This window comes from Loxodonta africana, chromosome 3 (assembly GCF_030014295.1).
Source record: "Loxodonta africana isolate mLoxAfr1 chromosome 3, mLoxAfr1.hap2, whole genome shotgun sequence".
Classification (NCBI taxonomy): Eukaryota; Metazoa; Chordata; class Mammalia; order Proboscidea; family Elephantidae; genus Loxodonta; species Loxodonta africana.
This window is the reverse complement of record NC_087344.1, coordinates 105,370,661-105,396,334: the sequence shown is the minus strand read 5'-3', so window position 1 is coordinate 105,396,334 and position 25,674 is coordinate 105,370,661. Positions and strand designations below refer to the sequence as shown.

Sequence of the window (25,674 nt, the reverse complement as noted above, 5' to 3'; positions counted from 1 at the left end):
TCTCTCTGTTCAGCATTGCTGTGCTAGCTAGGATTTCCAGTATAATTTAGAACAGAAGTGATGTTACTGGGCATCCCTATCTTGTTCCTAATCTCAAGGAGAAAATTTTCACTATTTCATTGAATATGACTGTTTTCATGTTTTCTAGATAATCTTCATGTTTGGGGATGTTATCTTCTATTCCTGATCGCTATGACTTTTTTTATTATGAATGAGTGCTAAATTATGTCAAATGCTTTTTCTGCATCTACTGATATGATTTAAGTCCTATCCTAGTGATCTCCAGATTCTTATTTCCACCTCAAACTTTTCTCCTAGGCTCCAGGCCTATATACACTATTGCTTGCTTGGAATTGCATTTGAATGTTCCACCCCGGATAATCCTTTTTTTGGCCCACTAGCTGAAGGAATGTGGTGTCAATTTTAACTTGGCTATTTCAATGCAGTCGTTTTGCTGGAAAGTTCATTAGAATACCAACTTTTTGCCAGGGTAACATTTCACTTGGTCAAAAAAAAGATCATTAAACTTTCACCTTTTTATTAGCAATATACAAGTAATAATTTACTGATTGCTTACTTTATCTCAGCACTTTATAGACATTATCTCATGTAAGCATAACAACCTATGAACTGGATTTAAAGCTGGATTTTACTATCTAGACTTTAAAGAAGAGGACATTGAGGCCTAGAGAAATTAACTGACTTTCACAGTCAGCATATGATGGTGCTGGGATTCAAACCCAGGTCAATAGATTGTACAGAAAACACAGTGAACTACTATGCTATACTGTATCTTAATACAAAACAACTGATTATAAAAAATAATTACCAAAATATATAAAACATTCAAAATTACAAAAATAAAATCTATAAATTATTCATTCCCATAACATTCCTAATGCTCACTGCATCACTGACTTCCTAACCTTGGAATGGGGAACTGGGCAAGAATAAAGTTTGGGACGTCTACAATGTATGTTTCTTGGAGATTGTGTATATAAACACATGCCAAATGCCTCAAAATTACAAGCAATGATAAGACTACTGGGATAACTCTGCTATCCAGTCCGACTAGGTCACACACACAAAGACACTTTACAAAATGTTGACTATCAAAAGCCGTTATTATTATTTAAACATTAAACAATAAGAACAGATTTGAGGTGAACTGGCCCCTCCACCCCCAAGAGTATCCCACTTAGCATTGTAGGGAAGGAACCCACTTATATCTAAAAGGAGACCCGCTCACCCTTCCTAAATTCGCCATGTCCATTTTGTGTCACTGGGCAGGCATGTCATAGGCCAGGTGTTCGCAGGTGTCTCCCTTTCAGCAGGTGTGTCATCAGGTTAGGTTGGAGGAGATGTGGCTGTTTCTTTCTCTGTCCTTTTTTCCATGGCTTGCTGGTGCAGATCTCAACCACCAGCAGCTTCGGGACAACACTGGGCCAATGCCAGGGTTAGGCTGGCATTATGACAGCTCTTGAGGCAAACTTTTACGGGTAATCCATCTGTTGTATATGCCTAAGCCTCTGCTCCATCAGTGACCTCCTGCCCAGAGGTGCTCAGCTCCACTCCATGAGTCAACCTGCCCACTGCTGCCATCTGTCCTGTGGGCTGACTATGCCCACTGCAGCTGTCTGCCAGTCTTGTGGTTCCCACCACTCACATAACTGCTGCCGTTTCTCTGCCACTTGGCTCTGTTGTGTTTACCGCCATTTCTCTGCTGCTTGGTTCTAACGTACTTGCCATCATTTCCCTTGGTCTTTACTCTTATCAGCTCAGTGAGTGTTACCAGCTCAGCATTACAACCCTTGACCTCTATTACAGCTCTTTTGGGAGGCTCTCAGCACAGGGCCCCATGTCCAAGGAAACAAGCTTCAATCTCCAGGAAGCGAATTTGGATAGTCATCCATTCCAAAGAATAACTGTACATAAATCACAAAGTCTTCTAACCTACAAAAAATTTTTTTTCCAAACGTTACCCTCACATACTACCGTATTAGTTTTTTCTTGCTGCAGAACAAATTACCACAAACATAGTGGCTTAAAACAACATCCATTCTATAGGTCAGAAATCTACGCAGGTTCAACTGGGTTCTCTGCTTAGGGTCCCAAGGTCAAAATCAAGGAGTCAGGCAGGCTGGGCTCTTTTCTGGAGACTCTGAGGAAGAATCCACTTCTCATTAATGTTGCTGGCAGAATTCAGTTCCTTGTGGCATAGGACTGAAGTCCTTATTTTCTTCCTGGCTGTTTTTCCTCACACTCCTAATAGCCATTCTCAAGTCCTTGTACATGACCCCTTCTATCTTCAAAGCCAGCAGCTGTATGTTAAATCCTTCATGTGCTTCAAATCTCTGACTGCCCCTTCTCTCCCAGCCAGGGAAAATGCTGCTTTTAAAGGGCTCATGTGATTGGGCCGGGCGCACCTGGATAACTGTCCTAAGTCAACTGATTAGTAGCCTTAATTACGTTTGCAAAAATCCCTTTTTGCCATGTAACATAACCTAATCACAAGCATGACACCTCGTGATGTTCAGAGTCCCAAGGATTAAGGCGGGAAATATTAGAGGGCCATTTTTAGAATTCTACCTACCGCGACTACCATTAATAATAGATGTCACTTACTGTATGCATATATGCACATTAAACAGGTATTTCATTTAATAGCTCAGGTTTCAAAGCTTAAGCAGGGTGAGGAGAGCACTGTGCACGTGCCTGCCCAGCACCAAAAACCCAGTGCCATCGAGTTGATGCCAACTCATAGCGACTGTATTGGACAGAGTAGAACTGCCCCATAGAGTTTCCAAGGAGTGCCTGGCGGATTTGAACTGCCAACCTTTTAGTTAGCAACCGTAGCACTTAACTACTACGCCACCAGGGTTTCCTCCTGCCCAGCACAGAGTGTCAGAAATCAGGCAAGGGGAGGAGGGCAGGGCCAATGGAGTAGCCCAGGGCTGGAGGATGGAGCCAAGGTTGGGTGAGGAGGGATGTGCATGGGGGAGGGGCACCATCTGCAGCAGTGATGGGAGACAGACTACATAAAGGGGGGCTGATCAAATAAGTAAAGATACTAAGGTTAATGAGCGCCAGGTTTCTTACTATCAGAGAAAGGAGTTACAAATATGGAATAGGAGAAAACTAGAATGAACTATATGGTATTACATTGCAATTTACTATAGCACTTTGAACTCATTTCTCTCAATATAAATAAACAGATACATAAATAAACATAGATGTAAATGTGTGCGTATACACATGTGGTTGTTGTTAGGTACCATCGAGTCAGTTTGACTCATAGCAAACTTAGACCTTATGTGTAACAGAACGAAATGCTGCCTGGCCATGGGCTTGTGTACACACATACACACATTTATATATTTTCTGTCTACTGAGAGGGCCTGAGAGGTTGACACCCCAATATCAACAAGTAGACCTAGCTCCCAGACCTTGGCTTCTAAATAGTATTTTGCCCTAAAATAAACTAGACCCCTTAATGAAATGGCTGCCTCCAGGGCTGGATCATCAAACCAAACCAAACCCACTGCTGTCAAGTTTATTCCAACACACAGCGGTCCTACAGGACAGAGGAGAACTGCCCCATGGGGTTTCCAAGGAGCGGCTGTTGAATTTGAACTGCCAAGCCTTGGTTAGCAGCCCGAGCTGTTAACCACTGGATCACAGAGGGTATAAATGAGTTTGCAACATCTTCTTGTGCCAAAAATCAAGAAAATGTTTAATGAATGATAGGGATATTTCAAAAGGACACAGGACCCTTTCCTTAAGTGTTGGCTGGACTAAGTGGCTTACTTACAAAGAATAGAGAAAGGGGAAATTGTAACTTTACAGAGGGATAACCTGGTAGACATCACGTTAACCAAATGATTAACATCACCAGTGATAAGTTATGCTGATGTCATGTACTCCCTGATATGATGTGACAGAAAGGATCCTCCACAAAAATCCATAACCCTATCTAATCATGAGAAAAATATTAGACAAACCCAAATAAGGGGACATTCTAACAAATACCAACACTGGGAGGGTCATAAAAAACAAGGAAAGACTGAGAATTTGTCACAGAATGGAGGCTGAGGAGATATGACTAAATTCAATGCAGTATCCTGGACTGGATCTTAGAACTGATAAAAAGGACTTCAGTAAAAAAACTGATGAAAGCCGAATAAAGGCTAGAATTTAGTAGTTAATAATAATGTACCAGTGTTAATTTCTTAGTTTTGACAAATAAGCCTTGTTAACATTAGAGGAAACTGGGTGAAGGATCAGGAGCCCTGATGGTGCCGTAGTTAAAGTGCTTGGCTGCTAACTAAAATATCAGTGGTTCGAACCCACCAGCCACTCTTTGGGAGAAAGATGCGGCAGTCTGCTTCCGTAGGAAACCCTCTGGGGCAGTTTTACTCCGTCCTACAGGGTCACTAGGAGTCAGAATTGACTCAGCGGCAGTTGGCTTGAGGGCGAAGAATATATGAGAAATCTCTACATTATCTTTGCAATTTTTCTGTAAACCTAAAATTATTTTTTTTAAGTTTATTTAAAAAGAAAAGGGATACAGGAGTCAACTTGAAGGAGGTCCCACTGCTCAAATCTGAAACAATTAAAGCACCAAAATAAATAATGACAATAATGGATTATAAGTCACTGAGTAAAACAGGAAACATAAGCCTATACAGATAAAAACTAATAAATGAATAAAGTGAACACGTGAAGGAGAATAGAAAATATACTTAGTCTCAAAATACCTTCCCACAAAATCCTATTAACTACAAAGGTAGAAAGAGTAATTTTACATAGAGAAGCCTGGCAGACACCACCTTAATCAAAGTGAACAATAGGGTAAATCTAAAATGTGCCCCACCCTGTGACAGTGTTGCCAAAGATACATATCTTGAATTTAATCATGAGGAAACATCAGACAAACCCAGACTGAAGGACCTTCTACAAAATAACTGACCTGTAGGCTTCTTGGGTTAGGCTTCAAAGGGTCAAGGTCATGAAAGTCAAGGAAAGACTGAGGAGTTATTCCAGATTGAAAGAAACTAAAGAGACAATAGCGAAGTGCAATGCATGATTCTGAGCTGTATTCTTTGGCTACAAAGGACATTATTGGCACAACTGGCAAAACTTAAATATACCCTGGGAATCAGATGGTAGTATTTTGACTTTGATAACAGTATTGTGGTTATGTCGAGAATGTCCTAGTTTGCAGGAAATAGACAATAGTCAGGATGATAGGATATCAGGTTTGTACTCATTCTCAAATGGTTCAGGAAAAAAAACCTCTTTGTACAGTACTTGCAACTTTTCGGTAAGTTTGAGATTACTTCAAAGTTTAAAATTCGCAGATTCACATGTCCCTGTTTACTGCCATCACCTCTACTCCAGTTCAGGCCATCACCATCTCATGCCATAAAACTCCTGTAAAGACAGAAAGTCAGAAAAATGGAGACGAATCTCGAATAAAAAACAAGTAGTAAAACTGGTAGGGTAACAGAAAATCCAAAGTCCAGGAAATAAAGGCAAGCTGGGAACTACGAGCAGATAATCAGAGCAGTGGGTTGAGAAAAGATATAAAGACTAACTGGCTGGGGCAGAGGTGGAGGGGTGGGGTGGGGTGCAATGGGAGGTGCAATGGGCAGAGGGGGAGAGGTAGGGTGGAGTGCAGTGGGAGGTGTGATGGGCAGAGGGGGAGGGGTGCAGTGGGGTGCAATGGGAGGTGCGATGGGCAGAGCGGGAGAGGTGGGGTGGGATGGGAGGTGCCATGGGCAGAGGGGGAGACGTGGGGTGGGGTGCAATGGGAGGTGGTGGCAAAAGAGAGACAAGGAAAATGCATACAAATACAGGTACAAACAAATTCCACTGAATTCTACTGATACTTTGGCCTTTACGGTTGTAAGAAAGCTTCAAACACACAAAGAAAATGCACAAGCATACGGAAGAAGGAAGTAAGCTCACAAATCTAAAGATTCTAATAGTAAATTTAAAAATTGAAGTACCAAGTGCCTGTAAAACAAGTTCAGGGGCTCACAATGAGTTGCATAGCTAAAATAAAACAAAAGAGAAACTTTTTCTTAGCAATACTTACTGTAAAGAACGCTAAACACAATGGACAATATTATTGACGTTTTTCCCAAAATGAAAAACAGCCTATCAATTTTTAACTTTTAGTAAATATAAGGGGGAAAATATAACAGGATGATTCCTTGAAAGCCTCTGAAGAACCAACTTTTTTGCACATCCATCCTGTGCCAGACGCTGTGCTGAAAGCATCAGTCATGTACTTGTTCAGTGATCAAAATAAAGGCATTTTTATAGCCAACATGAAAACACAGGTGAATTTTTTTGTAAAGGAAAACTAAGGAGCCTCATTTAGGTTCTTTCCCAGATGGAGGATTATCCCACCTACACATAAATGTGGGTCACAAAAGTGTCTGATGAAATTTCTTCTCAAAAGAAAGCTTTGGATACACTCAAGTGGTCCCAAAGACAGGAACAAAACTATGCTGGCCTAGAACAGGACTTGTCAACCTAAACCCTAATAATCCCCTAGTAAGATCAGGGATAAATTATAAGACATCCATGAACCTCTTGAAATTATATGCAAATATTTGTGTACCTAGGAATATTCACTTTTCTGGAGAGAGGGTTTATAGCTTTCATCATTCTCATAAACCAAAAACGGTTAACCGGATAATTACAACTGAATGGAGAAAGCCCACTGCCGAAAGAGCTAACACAATCTTACACTGCAATATTTGTTCCTCTAAAGAATCAAGAGCTTGCAACGTGTCAAATGCATTAGCCGAGGTACAGCATTTTAGAACAAAGTAGGCGGTAGTCCCATTCTGTTTTACATTTTCCTTGGAACAATGCATCAGATTCTAGGTTAAACATTGGTGATTTACAAAGGTAAACATTACATTGTTCCTGCCCTTTGAAACACAATATTGGGAGGGATTATAATTACACCACCATGTGGGATAAGAATATAAACTTTGGAATCTAACAGCAGTCCTTCTTCACTCTACCACTAGCTAGCTGAATGATCTTGGACAAACTGACATTTTTGCACCTGTTTCCCTATCAATAAAATAGGAATAATTACAACCTTGAAGTGAAGATTAAATATAATGTAAACAAAACACCAAGTACAGTGGCTGACAACTGTAGGTACCCAATAAACAAGGTTATCACAGTTATTATGGATACTCAGGGGGAAGAGAAATCTGTTCTTGCTGAGGAATTACAGAGAGATCTCAACTAGACTAGGCTACATGCTCGATTGGGTGCCACATTTTAAGAGATACAAGGACAAAGTGGCATCTGTTCAGAGGAAAATAACTGAAATGGTGAGGAAACCATGTCCCAAAACCCAGTGGTTTGAAGGGACTGAAGATGTAAGTTAAAAAAGAGAATACTGTTAAGTTCTATATGTTGCTGGAGGAGAGGAGTTGGATTAAGAAATCAACATTTCAGGGAAATAAATTTTATATAAAAATCAAACCACACCCATTGCTGTCGGTCCCGACTCACAGCGACCCTATAGGACAGAGCAGAACTGCCCCATAGAGTTTCCAAAGAGCACCTGCAGATTCAAACTGCTGACCTTTTGGTAGGCAGCCATAGCTCTTAACCACTACGCTACCAGGGTTTCCAGATTTTATATACAAAAAAAACAAACCAAACCCAGTGCCATTGAGTCGATTCCGACTCACAGAAACCCTACAGGACAGAGTAGAACTGCCCCATAGAGTTTCCAAGGAGCGCCTGGTGGATTCCATCTGCCAACTCTTTGGTTAGCAGCCGTAGCACTTAACCACTACGCCACGCGAGTTTCCGTATAGTCAATGTAAATAAGAAACTTACAATCAAGTGTTAACAGTGAGCTAGTATCCAGGTAAAGTGGATTCATGTGTTGAGCAAAAGGGTTAGATTTAAATGTCTTCTACTATTCCTCCCAATACTGCAATTTTATGTTTTTTTATTAAAAGGCTTCATTAGTTTGTAGCTATTGCTTGGCAGTTAACATAAGACTCAACTTGAAATAAATGGAACAATAAAGGGAATTTAGTGACTTGTGTAACTGCGAAATCCAGAGGTAGGTCAAGCTTTAGACACAGTCCGATGAGGGCTCAAATGAGTGTCCCTACCCCACTCTCCCCTCCCCCAAGGTCATCCCTTCATTGGATGCCTGCTTTGTCCTCAGACTGTCAGCAGCAACGAGGGCTATATGACTCCGCATTCATCCAATGGGGAGAGAGAATCACTCACTCTAACTAAAGTCCTAGACTTCCCTGTTACACCAAGCTGAAACAGTCACCGTGGCCAGGAGACCACCATGTACTAACATGCTTAGATCCAGGTTACTGGCCCTTCTTTAACCAATACCTCTGCAAAAGGGAAGAATCCTATTCATTGGTTTGTCACCCCTGCAGATGGGGGGTTAGAGATGGCACCCACCCAAATCATATAGTCGACAGTGAAGGAGGAGTAGCCCCTCAAAGGAAAATCTGGGTGCTACCAGGCAAGGCAAGAGAAAGAAAGAAGACTGTGTAGGCAACAGTATTAGGGTCTCAGCAAGAAACAGAAAGCAAATTCAGAAGCTAATTGGAGAGTTGTTTTTTCAAGATTATCTACAAAGGTGTAGAGAAACCCTGGAGCTAACAATGGTCCCCTACTACCACTAGGCCTGAGGAAGCAAGGGAACAGTTGGGAGAACCCAGACAGCTTAGTTGCATGGAGAGACTTTGGCAGAGGGAAGCAGTGAATTCACAGTAATCTGGTGGGGAGGGAGCTAGGGGAATAAATGCCCCAGTATCTCTCTCTTCCACCTTCTGGTCTTCTACTAGTGGCTCACACTGGCCAAATGCAACAAGAAACCAGAGGATGAGGGAGTCTTGTTAGTGCAGTTCACCATACAGGTTAGACTCCCAGGACTGAGCAGGTGAAAAGGGAAGAGAGTGGATCTGGAGGGCAAATGGAAGATATTCAGCACAGGAACCAAGGACTACCCTCTGCAGACGATCAAGAGCCAAAATTCATACTTTTACGCAAACAACACGTGTCTACTGTTTGTTTGCCAAATGCACCCTCGCCCCATGAGGTATTTCTGTAAGTGTGAAAATTTCTTTTATAGCAACATGTAAAAAAAAAAAAAAAGCAATTGGCATAGCGGTGCTTATGAAAATACCTCAGAGGGGAAGGGCACATTTGGCAAACAAACATAGAAGGTGTGCATTGTTTGTGTAAAAATATGGTATCTAGAGCAGACAAATGTTCTAGGTGCTACAACCTTCCCATTTCTCACTTATTACCCCTCCCAGTGTACACTCTCCCCTTAGAGTAAGGCAATTTTGCCTCTTTAGGTAAACAGTACAAACAGGACCAAGGTTCCTGATAAATAACTTTAGGATCTTTAAATCTATAAAAAATTGTATTTTCTTTATCCCCTTTTTAATATTCCTAGGTTTGCCTGTGTCAGACGGGCTAAGAAGAGCTGAGCATAAAGTTTTTGTCCACAGATAAGAAATAAGCCCTGGCAGCCCCTACCGCCCAATGGCAATGAGGAAGCACAAATAGAAAAATCAAGAGAGAAAACTCAGGGGGTTAGTGACAGGGACCCCTTCTGTAGTAGCAGCCTTCCATCAGAGTTGATCTCATTTAAAGCTGCTCTGATTTTTTGCATCTTATTTATTTAAGGGGCAATTTCCTTAAATATAGCTTCTTCATTAGCTTCTGCCGTAAGACACAGGAGCTCCTATCAGTGATGTGAAGCTGGCAGAGTGTCTGCTCCTGGAGTTCCAAGGGCCTACACAAATTAGATGTTATTATACTATTACACTACTGATGTAACCTTACACTTCAGAAGCATTATAGCTTATACGAACATTAAAATGCTAACCTGCAAAACTAAATACCATTTGCCATATTCTTCCTATGGGAAACCATATTCTTTCTATGGGAAAACATAAAAAAAAACATAGCAAGTCCAAAAAAAAAATAATTTCTAACCATAACCCATTCATTAATTGGGAAGTGGTCTTTATATTACCTGAAATGTCTTTAGACTGGCTGTTAACACAAGCACTGTGATGCTAACTACAAAGTATTCCTCCTCTTCTTCAATATATTTTCAGAGCAGAGTACAAGCATTTCTGAAACACTTTTAAAGAATTTCTGCTTAGACTAGAAGTTGACTGAACCAGTGGTGTCCCAGAAATCTAGACATATATTCCTTTAGCAGGTTTCAATGTTCTTGTTATTCCACGTATTCTTGGGAATCAGATAATAAAATACACTGAATAGAAGCAGAACCCATAATTCGGTTCTGCTTAACTACATTAAGAAAATATAATAGATAATCTTAAATACTGTATACTAAAGTAAGAAAAGTAACTTCCAGAAGTAAGCAAGATCACATTTTCCACAAAACAAGAACAATTTCAAAATGAGAAAACATTCCAATATTAGTCAGGAAAAAGTGGTGAATAATTGACCTATTTTTAAAAAAGGCAATAATTACTGAATATACTGTTAGAGAAAACAAATAATGGATATAAAAAATCTCACAGTTTAAAAAAAAACAAAGTATGTAAGAAAAGCCTATTCTTTATATATTATGTAAAAGAAAAAAGGAAGATAAGTAGGTTTTAAAAATAAAATCAACCAGAGTTTCCTACATTTGGAGTCTGTGATTCTAAAAAGTGCTAAATTGATCACACTATGCCTTCAGATGGGCCCCTGTGAATTAACCATCAAGCTTCTCAATTAGCTACCATAATAGGGTGCTTCAAAATGAAAGTTAATACTCAAAGTGAAACAATAGAATGTGTCTTCTATTACTGATCCTGTCCGTTAGCCCTAAGCACTTCAGATTTTCTTCTAATTACACAATATTACCTCTCTCAGATTTTAAAGTAAACAACACAAAAACAAAACACACGAACACACAAGACATGTAAGAAACAGTTAAATTACATAGGAAGTAAAATGCCACTGTCATCTATTGTAAAACTCCAGTAACAGCGAAACAGAACCAGGCTAACCATAAAATATAAACCATTTATAGAAATGCAATAAGACCATATTTTAGAGCATTACCTTAACTAATTGAAATTTGTAAATTCAGAGTTGCAAAAGACTATGTTCACACACAGGCACATAAACACAATGGCTATTCTGAATAAGAACCAGTGTTCACAACATTGTTATGTTCCCTATAAACAACTACATTCCACAATGCTAGCATTCAAAGATATAACTATAAACATTCAAATCACAGTGGAATGAGGTACTTGGGGGCATCTAACCAGTTTCTGAGCAATTGATTCCAATTCCTGGCGACCCCATGTGTGTCAGAGCAGAACTGTGCTCCATAGGGTTTTCAAGGGCAGATTTTTTGGAAGTTGCTTGCCAGGCCTTTCTTCTCAGGTGCCTCTGGGTGGACTCGAACCTCCAAACTTTCAACTAGCAGCCAAGTGTATCAATCATTTGCACTACCCAGGGACTACCAGGGGAATCTAGATAGCTTGATAAAGTTGGGGTAGGACACAATGTAGAGCTAATAAGAAATAAGACTGGAAAGGTAGGCAGGGGTCAGATCACATAAAGCCTGAGAATCTTAGATTTTTATCCTGTTATGTCATGTTTTTCAAACAGGTCTAAGTATTCCATGGTAATATAAGAGTATAGAAAGTCATACCATAAATATGGTGCATCTCCCATAAGTGTCAAGTTCACCAAAAAATGAGGAGAGTTGAGTAAAGCACCGCCTTTACATTAAATACAATTTTACTATAGAATATAAAATTAATATGATTTTTCAGACAGACAATGAGTCAAAGCAATTTCACTCTTGCAGTAGGTTAATTCAGGTTCACTATTCCGTACCGTTAAAGACAATTTGAAGAAAAATTTGAGAAGTAGTGGTGGGAATGTAGAGTCAAAGTTTAGTTTAGTTTGTTTTAACCAGGAGAGTGACATGATCATATTTGCGCTTTGGAAAGATCTCTCAGGGAAAGCAGTATGTAGGATGGGCTAAAACATAAGAGGCAGGACAGTAATGAAGGCAGGTGACTAACTGCAAATTCCAATAAATCTATGCAAGTGAAGAAAAGGATCTGAACCAGAGCTGAGACTGTGAAAATAAACAAGGCCAGGAAGATTCAAGAAAGCTTAGGAGGCAGACCAGACAGGGCCTGATGAAATCCATAGTAGCTAGGCAGTGAAACAGCTTTTGAGAACTTATTAATATAAAGGTGTCAGGTTTTTTACAGAGCTAGCATTTCTATAAAGTATTTGATACATGTACCTATAAAAGCTCCCACTTAAGAATAATTAATATGTCTTCTAGTCATAGGAACTGTAAAGGTATGAGATGCTGTCATAAATCTGTTATATCAAAAATTAAACAAAATCTGAGTAACACTAACAATTACAGGCAGCTGGGCACCATCTAGTTCTTCCGGTCTCAGGGACATGTAGGCTGTGGTGTATGTGGTCCATTAGTCCTTTGGACTAATTGCTCCCTTGAATCTTTGGTTTCCTCCACTCTCAGAAAGGACATTACTCTTGAGCAAGTTACTAACTATAACTAAACACTGATCTGCTTACATCTTAAAATTATATGTTTGGCATATTAAAAACAACACTTTTATTAAGGAAATTATTATAGGTAAAATAAATGCTAAAACAAGTCTGGAAACAAGTCTCTAGTTCCTAACTTTTTTTTTTTTTGCTTTTAGATGAAACTTTTCAACTATCAAAAAGCATGTAACTTGGCATAAAAAGGTAAGATACTTCATCTAGACATCTAGGTTTTATACCAATTTTATCTGATAATTTATGTTTGCTACTTTACAGGAAATCCTATGATTTAGGCTAAACATAAATTCATAGAAAGAATAATCCAAAAGTACAAATCACTGTGTGGTTCTCATAAAGTCTCTCTCCATCACTAATACCAGGTAATTAAAACAGTTCCTTTTATTAGTCCCTTTGATAAATACATTTTATCTGCTGAGAAGGGAAATGAGAAATATGTCAACCTCAAACCAAGAACACTTTCTAGAATTTTAGGTCTAAATATTTTTTTAATTAATGCAAGGAAATGTATTAGAAATAGTTAGCATTCTACAAACGAAATCAAGACATTTCTCCAACTCTCTTCTCCTTAGATTATCTACACACAGAGATGCTACTTCTTCAATTTTCATTTTTTAAATGCTATCTGCTCTTCTAAGCTTTCCTTTTTCCGAGCTCCCATGCTGTCATTATCTGCATGCGTAAAGTTGCTTCCATGAAATCAGTCCAATGTGGATGTCCTCATAGATAGCATCACAAAACATTACCTGAGAAAGTGGACAACTGGACAAAACATTGTCCACAGGAAGTGGACAATGGTAGAGAGAGTTGAAAGGATAAGATATATACAGGGTTGACAGAGAATTGTTTGTATTGCATTTTAAAATAAAATACCCCTCATGCACATGATTTACAGGGTTATATGCCCATGCTGGGAAACCCTGGTGGCATAGTGGTTAAGTGCTACAGCTGCTAACCAAGAGGCTTCTTGGAAACCCTATGGGGCAGTTCTACTCTGTCTTATAGGGTCACTATGAGTTAGAATCAGCTCGATGCCAGAAGGTTCTGTTTTTATTCTCATGCTTATTATTAGTGGCTATGTAAGGTCTAATTACATAGTAATGAGGCATTGGTCTCAACATTTTATAGGTCATATGGAAGAACTAGGAGCCCTGGTGGCAAAACAGTTAAGTGCTGGGCTGCTAACTGAAAGTGGTGGTTCGAAACCATTCAGTGGCTCCACAGGAGAAAAACCTGGCAATCTGCTTCTGTAAAGACTACAGCCTAGAAAACCCTATAGGGCAGTTCTACTCTGTTGCATGGGGTCACTATGAGTTGAAAATGAAATTGAGAAGCATCCAACAACAACATCCAGGAACTGCCATGAGATTGTCAATAATCAGTTCTCTCACAATTTCATGAAGCTATTTACAAGAATTAGATGAACTGGCCCAAATCGCTCCAGCTACCAGAAAACATACATACCCACAACTGTTTTTTTAGTGAGGACAGCCTACCCTCCCCACCCACACATAATACATAAATTCAAGATCCACGTGAAATATATGTGAACATCTAGACAATTAAGAAACTCTGAAAAACCGAAGTGAACCCATTTTTTGGTAAACAAAAACGCACACATATTCAATGTTAACAACGGTTATCTTTGGGTATCAGGAATACGGGTGATTTCCATTTTTCCCTATGTGCTTCCCTGTATGTTCTAGCTTTCCTACCATTAGCATGTAACTACTGCAATCGGAAAGAAAAAAAAAGTTAAATAGATACAGAGCTTCTAATCTTAAAGAGTTAATGTGGATCAAAGACACAGAGTAACCTTTCTTTAAGCCTCATCACAGTTACTGAGAAGAAATCCTCCATTCCTTGGCATGGATCCCCAAAGTCCAGCGATATCCTCTCTCTACTCCGGGGCCTTAGCAAACCGAGCGGAGTTGTTTCATACAAACTTGTTCAAGGACTTCTGTAAGAACAAAACTCACTCCCAGTTCTCCGGTGACCCCGCTCCCCATGGTATACCAAAGTCCGGAGGCCCTCACGCGGCACCTTCAGCCCCTCTCAAGGTGCTCCCCAAGACTCAGCCCCCCAAACCTGTGCTCCACAGCTCACTCCCACTCTCCTTCACCTACTACCCACACCCCTTCCTTCCACACACGCCAATGGGCAGCAGGGGACGGAAAGACCGGACCGGACTTGGAGGCAGCCACCCCCAACTCTCGCGACCGTGGACGAGCCGTTTCGCCTCTCCGAGCCTCAGTTTCCTAATCTGCCACCCTCCCTCGTAGGATGGCCGCAAGTTCAGAAAACCAGATGGCTTTGCAAAAACCCGGGGCTGTTCTCATCACTGCAACAACCCCTCTTCCCCCGACTGTTCTACGCGGCCGGCGCTAGCCTGGACCCCTCGGGGACTTCTCCTCCCAAGCCCTACTCCGTCGCCCCCCGGGACAGGTCGCCCCCACGCCCGCGCCCTGTACCTGGCAGTTGCTGTCTTGGGGCAGGTTTTTCACCAGGATTTTCCTACGGTTGTTCAGCTCCCGCCGCATCCGCTGCAGCCGCACGGCGACCTCCTCAGGGTCCAGCGCGGCGGACGCGGGGCCCCGGGCGCCCTCGCGCGCTTCGGCGGAGCAGCCCGGCCCGCGCGGCCCGGTTTCCGACCCCAGCCCCGACGCGCCGCCCAGGCCCGCGCCCCCTTCGCCGCCGCCGCCTTCTCCCGCCGCCGTCGCCATCTTCTCGGGCGCCCCGCGGCTGCGGGCTCCTTCGGAGGCTCGAGGGGAAGCGGAGCGAGAAAGCGGGAGGAGGCCCGGGCGGGGGCCAGGAGGGCAGAGGCCGGAGCGTGGGCCCAGGCGCGGGGACAGAGGGACCGAGGGAGGCGGCGCCGCAGCCACCAGCCGGCGGGGCGAGGGCGGGCAGGCGGGCGGGGAGAGGAAACCTGAGGCGCCGAGGAGGAGCCCGAGAACCACCTCGCGGGAACCTCCCCCTCGGGCCCCCAGCCCCCGCGCACAGGCGGCTCCCACCTCGCCTGCCCGCCCCTAGGGGCCCTGGAGCGCCACCCGGACACCTGTGCGGCGCGGACGCGAGCGGGAGGGCGAGTTCCCGCTTGCCGCAAAGCTTTAGGGAACGCCCAGGCTTGAGCTCTGGGGATGCATGGGGACTCGAACCCAGGCGACTGTCCCCGGGCGCCCCCTCCCCCACGTGACGCCTCAGCTCTCCTCTCGAAACTCCCGCGCTGTGACTGCTCAGTGGGCTGCAGACGCCGATTCAGGCTTCCCAAACCTGGGGAGGTGGGAGGGCTCTGGACGAAAACCCTTTTGCTGTGTGCAAGATGTGCGTATTTGGCAAAGAAGATATTTGAGATTACCTTGAAAAATAAAACTTGAAATTTTCTAGGAAGTTAAAAGAGGGATATTCTGGGGGACAATTCGTATTTTTGGCATAACCTGATCGCAAAGTATTTTCCCCTGTGTATGAAAAACCTGTGTCCTTCACTCATGCTTTCCTCTCTGCTACAGTTTCTCAGATGCAAAGCTTGGCTCCTTGTCTATGAAACATATAAAGCAATGCTGAAACAAAGAATAGAACGGAAGAGGACTTAATGGCAGATGGCTGGAGAATGCTGTACTTGGAATATTATCTTACTTGAAATTTAGGGGCAAAGTTACATCGTAGAACTAACTCAAAGTGATGTCATCAGGTCAAACAATCTGCCAGCCTCTGGCTGACACCAGCTCAAATGACCATCAACAAAGGTGAACTTTCATATTAAGTGGGTAGCCTTAAATACACTTGCAAAAAAGCCTCTTTAACACTGATATGTATTCCCTTAGGGGAAAATGCTTTAAATAAATGTAGCCAAACAGTAAACACGTACTATTTACTCAGTAGTTACAATGCACTCCTGCATATTTTTAAGTACTGTACTTTACATATATTTCAGTCACTCTTAACAATAATTCAGTTAGGTAGGTTATGGAGTCTGGTCTGCTTAAATCTAAAGCTCAATACTCTTAATAATATAAAAGATTTACCTATAATCCCTCTGACCCAAAATAATGGCTGCTAATATTCTTGAATTGTTCCTCTGCTGATAGATACTTGTTACAATGATATTCTGCAATACATGTGTACACGTATTACGTAGTAGCACTAATTCACTATAGTCGAAGGGTGGAAATAGCCCGAATGTCCACCAACGGATGAATGAATAAAGAAACTGTGATATATATATGTGTGTGTGTGATATTAATGGATCTTTCTTGAGGATAGGCATAAATATGGAGGATCTCTTCCATTTGTTGAAACATCTCAATTGGTATTCCATCAATTTCTAGAGTCTTGTTTCTCACCAATGCCTTCAGTGCAGCTTGGACTTCTTCCTTCAGTATCATTGGTTCCTGATCATATGCTGCTCCTGAAATGGTTGAACGTCAGCCAATTCTTTTTGGTACTGTGAATGTGGAAATTGTCAAACGATATCATTAACATCACATGAAGGTAAAATTTTGCTGAAGATCATTCAAAAGCAGCTGCAGCAGTACATCGACAGGGAACTGCCAGACGTTCAAGCCAGATTCAGAAGAGGACATGGAACCAAGAATATCATTGCTGATGTCAGATGGATCCTGCCTGAAAAGCAGAGGATACCAGAGAGATGTTTGCCTGTGTCTTATTAACAATGCAAAGGCATTTGACTGTGTAGATCATAACAAATTACGGATAACATTGCGAAGAATGGGAATTCCAGAACACTTAATTGTGCTCATGAAGAACCTGTACATAGATCAAGAGGCAGTCGTTCAAACAGAACAAGGGAATATTGTATGGTTTAAAGTAAGGAAAGGTGTGCATCAGGGATGTATTCTTTCACCACACCTTTCAATCTGTATGCTGAGCAAATAATCTGAGAAACTGGACTATATGAAGAATGGGGCATCAGGTTTGGAGGAAGACTCATTAACAATTTGCATTATGCAGGTGACACAGCCTAGCTTGCTGAAAGTGAAGAGGACTTGAAGTACTTACTGATGAAGGTAAAAGACCACATCCTCACAACTGGACCAGTAAGCAACATCATGATAAATGGAGAAAAAAGACTGACGTTGTGAAGGATTTCATTTCACAAGAATTTCATTTTACTTGGATCCACAATCAACACCCCTGGAACCAGGAGTTCAGAAATCAAAAAATGCATTGGGTTGGGCAAACCTGCTGCAAAAGACCACTTTAAAGTGTTGAAAAGCGAAGATGTCACCTTAAGACTAAGGTATGCCTGACCCAAGTTATGGTGTTTTCAATTACTTCATAGGCATGGGGAAGCTGGAAGATGAGTAAGGAAGACCAAAGAAGAATTGACACCTTTGAATTGTGGTGTTGGCGAAGAATATTGAATATACCATGGAATACCAAAAAAACAAACCTGTCTTAGAAGAAAGTACAGCCAGAATGCTCCTTGGAAGCAAGGATGGTGAGACTACTCACATACTTTGGACATGTTATCAGGAGAGACCAGTCCCTGAAGAAGGACATCATGCTTGGTAAAGTAGAGGACCAGTGAAAAAGAGGAAGACTCTCAACAAAATGAACTGACACAGTGCCTGCAACAACGGGCTCAAGCATGGCAGTGATTATGAGGACGGCGCAGGACTGGGCAGTGTTTCATTCTGTTGTACATAGGGTTGCTATGAGTCTGTACCAACTCGGTAGCACCTAACAAGAACAACGTGTATATGTATGTATGTATATGGAGACCTGATGGCACAGTGGTTAAGAGCTGGGTTGCTAACCAAGAGGTTGGCAGTTAGAATTCACTAGCCACTCCTTGGAAATCCTATGGGGCAGTTCTACTCTATCCTATAGGGTCACTCGACTTGATGCACTTGATGGCAACAGATTTGGTTAGGTGTTTTTTACATATATATATACATACGTATATACATATGTATATATATATGTACACACACACATATATACACACATATTTCAGCCATGAAAAGGATGAAGTACTGATACATGCTACAACATAGCCATACATTATGCTAAGTGGAACATTATGCTAAGTGAAAGAAGTCAGACATAAAAGGTCACATACTGTGTGATTCCATTTATATAAAATATCCAGAACAGATAGTCAAAGACAGCAAATAGTGGTTACCAGGGGTTGGAGAGAGGGGACAATGGGGAGAAACTGCCTAATGGGTATGGAGATTGATTTTGGAAGATGAAAATGTTTTTGAACTAGATAGAGGTGTGATTAGCCATCATTTTGAATGTACTAAATGCCTTTGAATTGTTCACTTTAAAATGGTTAGTTTTCATGTACAAAGCAAGGTCATGATAGCTCCATAGACACATCCACACTCCCTGAGGGACCGAATTGCTGGGCTGAGGGCTGTGGAGACCATGATCGCGGGGAATATCTAGCTCAATTGGCATAATATAGTTTATAAAGAATATGTTCTATATTCTACTTTGGTGAGTACTGTCTGGAGCCTTAAAAGCCTGTGAGTGGCCATCTAGGATACTCCACTGGTCTCACCCCTTCTAGAGCAATGAAGAATGAATAAAACTAAAGATACAAGGCAAAGATTAGTCCAAAGGATTAATGGACCACATCTACCACGGCCTCCACCAGATTGAGTCTAGTACAACTAGATGGTGCCTGGCTACCACCACTGACTGCTCTGACAGGGATCACAATAGAGGGTCCCAGATAGAGCCGGAGAAAAATGTAAAACAAAATTCTAACTCAAAAAGAAAGACCAGACTTGTTGGCCTGACAGAGACTGGAGAAACCATAAGAGCATGGCCCTCAGACACCCTTTCAGCTCAGTAATGCGGTCACTCCTTCAGCCACAGATCGAACAGACCCATGGGACAAAACAAGACTAAAGGTGCACACAGCGTTGAGAAGGGAGAGTGTTGACATGTCGTGGAGTTGTTAAGCAGTGTCATAGAACAATGTGTGTACTAACTGATGAAAAACTAGTTTGTTCTGTAAACCTTCACCTAAAGTATAATAAAAAATTAATAAAATGGTTAGTTTGGTTATGTGAATTTCACTTCAATAAAATTTTTCTTTGCAGTTTACAGTTTCGTAAACTGCTTTCGCACAATATTTCTGAGCATGCTTCTATGTCAATATATTTGAACATCATTATTTTTCATGGCTTCATATTATTCTGAGACTTATTGAAATTTACTCGCTAAACCAAAACAAACAAACAAAAACTATGTGCTGTGGAGTTGATTCCAACTCCTGGTGACCCCATGTCAGAGTAGTACTGTGCTCCATAGAGTTTTCAATGGCTGGTTTTTCAGAAGTAGATTGCCAGGCCTTTCTTCTGAGGCACCTCTGAGTGGACTGGAAACTGCAACATTTCAGTTAGCTGCCAAACATGTTAACCATTTACAACACCCAGGGACTCCAATTTACTCACTTATCTCCTATTATTAGATATTTTTATCTATTATAAATAGTATTGAGATGAATATCCATGTGTCTACATTTATGCACCCTTAATTTTTTCATAGAGTAAAAAATGTGAAGCAAAATTTCCATGTCAACAGCCAAGCATATTTAAAGGGTTTTAATATATACTTCCAAACTACTTTCCTCAATTTTTTAATGTCACAAGCATTGTGTGAGAGTACTCATGTTCCTGCTTGTATGTACGATAATTTGAATTCAGGGAAATGATAAAACCAAAAATCAAACCCATTGCCGACAAGTTGATTCTGACTCATAGTGACCCTATAGGATAGTAGAACTGGCCATAGGGTTTCCGAGGCTATAAATCTTTATGGAAACAGACTGCCACATCTTTCTCCCGCAGAGCAGCTGGTGAGTTACAACCACCAAATAATAGCTCATCTTTGTTTTAAGATTTTATTCCTTTAATTTTAAAAGCTATGAATTTTAAACTCCAGTAAAGCCCCGTTGTGAAGAGCTGAGAGACTTTGAAAAGAATATTGTTTAAAGTGGTCAAGAAGCATAAATAGCCTTAGCATATGCTGTGACCTTGAGTCACTAACTTTTCAGAACGTGTATTTATCTAAATGAGTACTGCCTTCCTGGCAAACATTTATTAAATGTCTATTATGTACTAGACAATACACATACATTCACAAAGGATATAGTAAATAATAAAAATAAGGTTTCAGTACTATAAGGACTGTCTCACTGAGAGAAAATTATATAATAATTACAATTGAATATGATAATAAAGATGGAAACATAAAGCTTAAAGAGCAGCCTTGAAAAATAGTGACCTGAATCCAATATTAGTGAGGTTCCTTTTGTTCAAAACATTTCTCAAACTGATTTTTTTATATTGAATTCAGATTCTACAGCAAATTCTTCTGCATAATTTCTGTGGTAGTGAGTATTCATCTCTTCGAGATAGGGTTGATTTTTAGAAATAATTAAATGTTATTTAATGCCAAGTTTGACGAATGAATAAGGTGTTCATTATGTTCTTGGGGTTATGATTATGTAATTGGTGTTCTGGGCTCCAGCTGGGACATGGTTACAACATTATCAAATCATTAAACCAAATTTTATTAAGTGGCTTTGCTGGAATCAGTCCCATTCCTTGGACAATATTGCTGTGTTCTGTGGGACGGTCGCATTCACACTTTTTTTTTTAACCCAATCCAATGAGAAATATATTTTCTATTACAACCCAGTAAGCATGCAAACGAATAAACTGAAACAAAGATTTCACAAAACAACATGTTCTCACCTCATGGAGTACACACTAGGATTTTCTATTCTATTCCACTTTCTTAATTGCTGAGGTGTCACACTAAATTGATTTTGTAAACCACTAATAAGTCATTACTTATATTTTGATAAACACTGCTCTAGGATTCAAATCAACTATCTTTCCTGGTTAGTTTTGCTCAATTGTTTTCAAGGAATTCAGGGAAATGATAAAACCAAAAATCAAACCCATTGCCAACAAGTCCGTTCCAATTCACAGCAACCCTGTAGCATAGAGTACAACTGCCCCATAGGGTTTCCAAGGCTGTAAATCTTTAGGGAAGCAGACTGCCACAGCTTTCTCCCATAAAGTGACTGGTGGATTACAACCTCTGACCTTTTGGTTAGCAGCCGAGCACTTACCCACTGTGCAACCAGGGCTCCTTAGGGAAATGATACAGTCTATTAATTTAAAAAAATTTTTACCTGAATTGTTATTGCCACATCAAAGAAAGAGATAGAAACTGCAGAAACTTGGAAATGCTCCTGTAATTCACAAGGGTTCCCCTCATCCCAGGTTTTAGCCTGACTCTTTAAATAACAGCTTCCATTGCAAACTAAGGCAACACTCTAATCTGAATTTGAAGTGGAGTACCATAATCAAGCTGCAACGTATTTACCAATACCCACAGGTAATTATCATAATCCTTATAATTACCAGTTCTTAAAAACACGAGCCATGTGTTCACTTTTGCCTTTATTATTTTTTTAATATTGATTTTTTTGTTTTGTTTTATTTTCTAAAGCTCACCAGTTGGGGAAAATGTTGGAAAAGTTTAATTCGTCTCAATTTATCATTTTAAAAAGTCAGCCTCTTGTATCCAAGTAATCTTATGCTTATATTTATGAAAATGTGATGAAAAACAATAGGCTAAGTAAGTATGTGAAAAGACTTCTTGTAAGAACGAGATACTTTGAGTTATCATTAACTGGTTCAACAACACGTATTGAGTGCCTACAATGCACCAGCCATTGCACAACACGCCAGACCTGACTGATTTTTATTCAGACGTGCTCCTTTTCCTGGAGGAAAATGCATGGAAGAAGCCAGCAATTGCAATTCAGCAAGAGAAATGATAAGAGTATGTGCTTTCGGTAGCTTAGAAGAGTGCTTACATTTCACTAGGGAAAGGCACCATGAGGAGCTGGGTCTTGAAGGAGAATAGGAGTTTTCTAGATGAAAAAGGGGTGAGTGCTGAAACAGGGAACCAAAAGAGGCCTAAAGGTATCAGTGGGACTGGGACATTCATGAAAGAGGAAAAGTTTGATGTTAATGAAGGGCATATTACTTTTGGGAGAGTAGCAGGAAAAAAACGAGAAAGGTAGCAGATGTCGTTCCGTTTTAAGAAGTTCGGTTCCATTTTAAGTCAGTGCTTTAATGTAGCATAAAAGGCAACCCCACAGAGAAAACGAACATCAGAGGATTTTAGGCAGGAGGTGACACCTTCACATTTTTCTGTTTAGAAAATAATTCTGACAACAAAGACGGGAATGAATGTAGCAGGTCTTATGTCAGGGAGACCAGTTAGGAATTTTTTGAAACAAAGTGGAAACATTTGAGGGTTTATACTGAAATAAAATAATAGCAGTTAAGTTTGCATTGCTTTACAGGGGTTACCTAAGTTTTTCCTCTGTTTCTTTATATTATTGTATTTTAAACCTTGTAATCAATCTGTGAGGTAGCTGTTTTGTTACCTATTGGTAAATGAGGAATCGAAGGTTGGGAAGGTCAGGTAACTTGCTCAAAGTCACACAGCAGAGAGGAGTCCCAGAGTTTCCAGTGTAAACCCATCTGCTTTGGGAGCTCAGGTATATAATCTTGTGTAAGTGTAGCCAGAGGAAGGGCTGAATTTGTAAGACTTTTCTGAGGGAAACCCATTAGAGCAATGCAGAAGCAGAATATACTGACGAAAGACTAGGATCTGTAGTCAAACTAACCAGCTGACCAGTGACCATTGAATTGACCCTGGCAATCCCATATGTATCAAAGTAGAACTGTGCTCCGCAGGGTTTTCAATGGGTGATTTTCTAGAAGTAGATAGCCAGGCTTTTCTTCCTAGGCACCGTTGTGTGGCTCGAAACTCCAAACTTTCAGTTAGTAGCCAAACAGGCTAACCACTTGCACCATTCAGGGACTCTGGAATCAATCTTACTGGATTCAATTCTGTGTAAGCACAGCAAGCTATTTAAAGCATGGGCAGATAATTTAAATGTGCTGAGTTTCAGACCTTTCATCTCAGACCCATCAGGCTATAAAAGGCTATTATGAGGATTAGATGAGGTAATGTATATAAATGGTTTAGCGGCATAGCTAGCCCGAGGCTGACTAAAAGACAGTCATAATAATAATATAAATTAGTAGTAATAATTAATATCTATTCATTTTTATTTTAAACATCTTGGTGACTTATTGGACGCCAGCAATGAAAAAGAAGTTAAGAATGGTACCATGGCTTTGAATATGACAGATTGGATGGGTGGTGACGCTGCATCTGTAAGAGGGAACATGCTGGAAGTAAAGACATGAAGTTTAATTTAGGCATACTGAGCTTAAAATACTGCAGGACATACAGAAAAAATACTGATAGACTGTCTAGAAGTTGCCAGAGAACTTGACAATTAAAAAATGAGACTGGATGAGATCATTCAGGTTAAGTGTGTAGAACAAGGAGCCCAAGAGGCCAGGGGAAGGAAAAGTGGCAGTCCCTTTAAAACCCTGCTCATACTATTCATGTGCCCAGCCTATAAAAAGAGAGCCAGGTGAAAATGAAAAAGGTGTTAGGCAAAAAATAGTTGAATTACATTAGGTCTTGCTCCCAGTATTCCTGTCTCCTGTTGCCTTAGCAGCGTCCTCCAGCTCCTGATCCTTGGCTTCAGCTCTCATTTATAACTTCTGGCACATTCCCTCCTTGGCATCTGTGTATTCACAGCATTGACCTTGGCTGCCTTTTTTACTTTCTTCTTGGATCACAAACTAAACCAACTCACCACTCACTGTCTTCTGCTACTGACCTTGCTTTCCTTGCACCCTCTGACACATCAGCCATAAAAGAAACCACAACACCAAAAAGAAAAAAAAAGGAAACGAATTAGGAAGGAGTGGTTTTAGAGAAGCCAAGAAAGCAAACTATTTCAAGAAAGAAAAGATGGCCAACATCTAATGCAGCAGAGAAGACAAACAGAATGAGGACTGAAAAGGAGGTAATCGGATTCAGCAGTTTCAAAGCCCCTGGTGTCGTGGAATGAGAACAATTTCAATAAAGTGGTGGGGAAGAGAAACGAATCTGTTAAAGAAAATTGGTGGACTGAACTTCATGCCCTCTAGTTTTCTTCATGAACCAGAAAAAAGACCAGCTTCTAACAGGGAAGAGATGAAGAAGGACAAGAAACTAAAATTTATAGTCCACATAGGTGATTTACACATATTAATGATTTTTTTTTTTTTTAATGCTCACAACCACTCTTTGGAGTGGGTATTATCATTCCTGTGTTAAAGATAAGATGACTGGCATAATGAAGTTAAGTAACCTACCTAAGGTCATACAGCTAGTATGAGGCAGATTTTGAACTTAAACCCAGGTCTGCCTCTAATTTCTCTGCTTTATTACTGCGTTCATGTTTAGAACCACCACCAAATGGTATGTGAATGTATTGATGCTAGTGGTAATAATGATAAGTAAGATGGATCAGATGATAATGCATGAATTTACCTGCAAGTTAATAGCCTTATCCACCACCCATCTGTTAGTCTGTCGTACTGTGCTGGCTTTCTGTCCTGCGGTGATGCTGGAAGCTATGCCACCGGTATTTCCAAGACCAATAGGGTCTTCCATGGTTGACAGGTTTCAGCAGAGCTTCTACACCAAGACAGACTAGCAAGAAAGCCCTGACAATCTACTTCTGAAAATTAGTCCAGGAAAACCCAATGGATCATAACAGAATATTGTCCAATATAGCGCTGGAAGATGAGTGCCCTAGTTTGGAAAGCACTACACGATAGCCACAACAATGAACTCAAACATGCCAACGATCATGAAGATGCAACAGGGCTCAGCAAAGTTTCGTTCTATTATACATAAAGTTGCCGTGAGTTGGAGCTAACTTGACGGCAACTAACAATAACAACAACCTCATATCTAACTTTATTCCGTAAAACACAGTGCATATGAGTACCTACAACTAAATAATGTTACTTAACACAAATTATTTTTCTTAATTTGAATATAAACATAAAGTATTGTTCCTAGACTTTCCTTTTGTTTTAATCGAAACATATTTTTAAGCTCTTTACTATAATTCAG

At 40.6% G+C, this 25,674-nt stretch overlaps 1 protein-coding gene across 2 annotated transcripts in view; it reads right to left on the bottom strand.

Annotated features, from left to right (window-relative positions):
* The window catches only part of RAVER2 (ribonucleoprotein, PTB binding 2), a 74,427-nt gene extending 59,086 nt beyond the window's left edge, over positions 1–15,341 (bottom strand). For both annotated transcript variants that reach the window (XM_023549501.2, XM_023549502.2), the window contains exon 1: positions 15,090–15,341. In XM_023549501.2, the coding sequence (XP_023405269.2) occupies positions 15,090–15,341 (252 nt within the window). The remainder of the gene's footprint in view (positions 1–15,089) is intronic.
* Positions 15,342–25,674: the final 10,333 nt, after the last annotated feature.